The sequence below is a fragment of the Octopus bimaculoides genome, chromosome 15 (genome assembly GCF_001194135.2).
Source record: "Octopus bimaculoides isolate UCB-OBI-ISO-001 chromosome 15, ASM119413v2, whole genome shotgun sequence".
NCBI lineage: Eukaryota > Metazoa > Mollusca > Cephalopoda > Octopoda > Octopodidae > Octopus > Octopus bimaculoides.
The window spans coordinates 35,786,063-35,791,022 of NC_068995.1; the positions used below are offsets into that span (position 1 = coordinate 35,786,063).

Here is a 4,960-nt window from a genome sequence, read left to right on the forward strand (position 1 = left end):
AACTGTCTAATCTCATCAACTACCATCATATCAGAGCCTAGATATTTAATAACAACAACAATAATAACAGTCATCATCAATTTATGATATTAAATATTCCCCAACAGCTGAACTTCTATGAAAGGTAATTTAGCCTTCTATTTGTCTATTCAGTCGGGCAATTTGCCAGGATCAATACAACTCTTCAACACCAGATGTCCCAATCTTCCATAACAGTTTTTATATCCTCAACTTGATGTCCACTGTGTTCCACAAGTTCGTCAATATATGCTCTTCTCGGTCTGCCAATATTTGTATGTCTATGTATGAGTTTCCAGAAAAGGCGACTGATGGATATTTCATCTTAGTTTCTCCAGCAGTGTTATGCATAATATGTTCTTTTTCTGATTACCAAGGTGATGGTAGAAAGACTGCCGTATGGTCACTGCTTTGTAGATTGTTGCTGCCAAGAAAGTCCGAGAATTGTATGAAGCTTTCTTGTGTATGTACCGTCAACAAATTAAGTAGCAGAAATTTACATTTTAGGATCTAAATAGCATCCAACCCTTGATTTTGTTAAAGGAGGAGACTTCAGGTTATCTCCATTTGATTACTTTATCTTGGAGTAATTTTAATCAAATCATGTGGAAAATTTAACAACATATGAAATATTTTAATTACAAAAATGAGAAAAGATCAAGAAATGAATGAAAAGAAAGAGACAATGGAAATAGTAAGTTTAAAATTCATCAAAATGTATTGCTTATGCATGTCTCCACTGGTTTTATGAAGAAACTAAGTACTCAGTAGATAATCCACTTGTTTATCAAGGTCTTAAGTACTCACTGGATATCACAGAATCAGTTGTTCTATTGAAGTTGTAACATATCAGCAAGATGTGAAGAGGTCAATAGTTACTTGGAGGAATAAAGTACAGTAAACAGGTCATAGTACCATTAGCTGTGTTAAGAAGTAAACACTGACTAGACGTTACAGAAGTCTATCAATGAAGTAGGTATTGACTAGATGTTATGAAGATACCAACTTCATTAAAGAAGTAGATACAACCATTAATTCTTTACAATATAAAAGAGAAACAGATCTACAAAGAAATGTATAATCGTCATTTTACAGAGCACAAGAGTTTGCTTTGGTGTTCTATTTGAAATATATATTGTCTGTAAGTCAGGTATGTGAAGTTATAAAAAATAAACCAGCTGGAGTTGAATTATCGAAAATAAAGCATAATTTTAATATACAAAGTTATTGGTGAGGTCACAGTTCTATCCAGGTATGTAGTTCTTGGATATAGTTAAATTAGAAGCTGTTGATAAATTTTCATCTGCTGACAGATTCCTCTTTGCAACTCCAGCATGAATTAATTCATCAGCAATGTTCTTCTCTGGTATCTGATATGTGTCATAAAGGTCAATATACATGCGCCTGCACATTCTACAAGAAAGAAAAGGACAAAATCAATACAAAATTAATCAAAGAAAAGAGATATAGGAAGAAATACACTAGAATTATTATTGTTATATTTTAAAAGATAGATTCATTGACTTGGAATTCCTTTAATTCATGATTTATCTCTTCTTGGCTGGATCTGGATGGCTCATCACTCCATTATTATGTATCTGAGACACATTTCTGGAATATGATGCTAGACTATCAGTAATTTTGTTACCTAAAGATTACATAAGTTGGAGCTCCACCAAATTACTATTTCAACCATTCAGTTACTTCTTATGAACATAAACTTATTCATGTGAATCTTCTAGTTTCCACAACCCATTACTCGCTTTTCACTAAGAGAGGTGCAGGTTATGTCAAGTTAGGTAAGATCTGAACCACAAAATTCCAGCATTCACATTATTTACCAATGCTCTTGACTTTTATAAGTTATTATTTATTGGTTTACATGCATTTCTCATGCTGTCTCTAACAGGAAGACAATGACCGATCTGGAAGGCCTACCACAAGCATCACCCCTGGAAATGTGGTACTGTGCATCAGGAATTTGTCTCCCAGAGCCAGACCATAAATCAAGAGTTCTACTGCAACGTTTTGAAGTATCTGAAGGAGGACATTTGGCAAAAGTAACCAGATCTGTGGAGCACTAAGAATTGGATTCTTCATAACGACAATGCACCCTAGCACCAAGTCTCCTCACACGTGAGTTTCTCGCCAAAAGCAACATGGTATCACTTCCACACCCACCCTATTCACCAGATTTAACACCTGCAGACTTCCATCTCTTCTCCAAGATGAAGATGCAGCTCAAAGGTCACCATTTTAACACCACTGTCAAGATCTAGAGTGAATTGCAGAAGGTCCTTGACTCACTTACGGAAAACGACTTGGAGGCCAGATTCCAAAAGTGTCAGGAATACAGGAACCAGTCTATTGCTGCACAAGGTGACTATTTCAAAGGAGATGATGTTAAAACTTAGGTAAATAAGTTAATTTTTATTAGACAAAACTAATCAGGGAACGTTTTGATACCATCTCGTAAACTACAAGATAATACATAATTATTTTAAAACAATATAAATAAACAAACATTACATTTGAGAGAATAATTTGAATACTAAAGGGTTAAATCAACTCCCAGTGCTCAATTGATACTTATTTTATCAAACCCAGAAGGACAAAAGGCAAAGTCAGCCTTGGCAGAATTTGAACACCAAATGTAAAGATGGATGAAATGCCACAAAGCATTCTGTCTGGCATGTTAATGATTCTGCCTTAGCTATAATAGTCATATTGATAGTTATCAATTATATCACCATGCGAAGATTACTATCAACACATATCAAGTGATATCAACACAGAAATAGCATAAACAATAAAATGGGTATAACAGAAAAATCCCCAAGAGAGTAATCTTAATATCTTTAGCTAATGTTGTAATATGAAAGTCATTAATAAAGCAGCTAACTGGCAGAAATGACATTGGGGCTCATTTCTTGATGGGTTTTAGTTGAACAAATTAACCCCAGTGCTTATGTTTTTTTTATGTCTGGTACTTAAAGAACATTGGTCTCCTTTGCTAAACCACTAAGTTACGAGGATGTAAACAAACCATCAATGAGTGTCAAGTAGTGGGGGGGGGGTGACAAACACAAACACACACACACATAAACATATACACACACACACAAACATATACACACACAATGGGCTTCTACATAGTTTCCATCTAATAAATTTATTCACAAGACATCGGTCAGTCCAGAGCTAAAGTAAAAGACAATTGCTCAAGGTGCCACACAGAAGGACTGAACCACAAAGCACATGCCTGTAATGCAAGCTTCTTAATCGCACATCTATGCCTAATAAGAAATAATATAAATGATATTAAAAAAATGAGTTGCAACAAGACAAAAATGGTAATAGCATTTTTTTCAAGACTGTCATTATTAAATATTACAAATACAAAATACTGTAAATAAAATATTTACTTACATGGCTTTTATAGATGCAACTAATACTTTATCATCAACCAATTCCAGAAAATAATCCCTGAAACAAAAAGGAATTAGAGGTATTTGTTTTCTTATCATCTTCAAAAGATAGCGGAAGAGAATATAATATATCTCTAAAGAGGACAAATAGAATAGAATTAAGAGAGCTGATATGTACAGCTGATATGAAAAGTTTAGAGGAATGTATAGTTATTTGATAGGTTTCTATGAGAATGTACTATAGTTTTTCTACTCTTTACTCTTTTACTTGTTTCAGTCATTTGACTGCGGCCATGCTGGAGCGCCGCCTTTTTTAGCCAAGCAAATCGACCCCTGGACATATTCATTGGAAGCCTAGTACTCATTCTATCGGGCTCTTTTGCCGAACCGCTAAGTTACAGGGACGTAAACACACCACCATCGGTTGTCAAGCGATGTTGAGGGACAAACACAGACACACAAACATATACATACACATACATATATATATATATATATACATATATACGACGGGCTTCTTTCAGTTTCCGTCTACCAAATCCACTCACAAGGCTGGGGTCGGCCTGAGGCTATAGTAGAAGACACTTGCCCAAGGTGCCATGCAGTGGGATTGAACCCGGAACCATGTGGTTGGTAAGCAAGCTACTTACCACACAGCCACTCCTGCACCTATACAATATTTGGTGATATTTTCTTTCATATGTTGCAGTCTAGTAAATGAGACACACCTAGAGCAACTGCATATCATATACAGCAACAAAAACATCAATATGATAAATCTTTTTTTAATTTATTCAGCATAATATCAATAAATAAAGCAAGAAACTGAAATCCCATTGGTGCTTACTTGGCTTCTTGGGTCCATAAACCATTATCAGAGGCTGAAACTATTCCATTAAGACAACATTCCACAGACTGGTGTGGAAGATGTGTAAACTGAGGGGCCAGTGACTGTATGTTACTCTCTGGAATCCACTGAACATTTCCAAAATCAATGAAGAATACCTGCAAAGAGCAAAAGATAATGCATGACTTGGTGAGAGAAATTTTCTTTCTTGTAAATTCCTATAATGGTAGGATAGGTTGAAAGGTTCTACAGTTCTGCTTACTTAATGCTATATTTTCTGACACGTAAGTTGAAACTTTTAGACCAAAATTTACAGCTAAAAAAAAAAACAGGTACATCATCTTATACAACAAGATGTCTTTGGAGGACCAAAAATACTATGTGAACTGAAGCAGAATTTGGAAAAGTAGTAATGATGTCTGAATGTTTACACTCTCTCTTTACTCTTTACTCTTTAACTTGTTTCAGTCATTTGACTGAGGCCATGCTGGAGCACCACCTTTAGTCGAGAAAATCGACCCCCAGGACTTATTCTTTGTAAGCCTAGTACTTATTCTATCGGTCTCTTTTTGCCGAACCGCTAAGTTATGGGGACGTGAACACACCAGCATCGGTTGTCAAGCGATGGTGGGGGGACAAACACAGACACACAAACACACATACACAT

At 35.4% G+C, this 4,960-nt stretch overlaps 1 protein-coding gene across 1 annotated transcript in view; it reads right to left on the minus strand.

Annotated features, from left to right (window-relative positions):
* Positions 1 to 626: 626 nt before the first annotated feature.
* Positions 627 to 4,960, minus strand: part of LOC106883807 (uncharacterized) — a 158,537-nt gene continuing 154,203 nt past the window's right edge. The window contains exons 14-16 of the mRNA XM_014934944.2: positions 4,294 to 4,451; positions 3,448 to 3,504; positions 627 to 1,431 (exon numbers count right to left, since the gene is read on the minus strand). Coding sequence (XP_014790430.1) covers positions 1,263 to 1,431; positions 3,448 to 3,504; positions 4,294 to 4,451 — 384 coding nt within the window. The 3' untranslated portion in view covers positions 627 to 1,262. The remainder of the gene's footprint in view (positions 1,432 to 3,447; positions 3,505 to 4,293; positions 4,452 to 4,960) is intronic.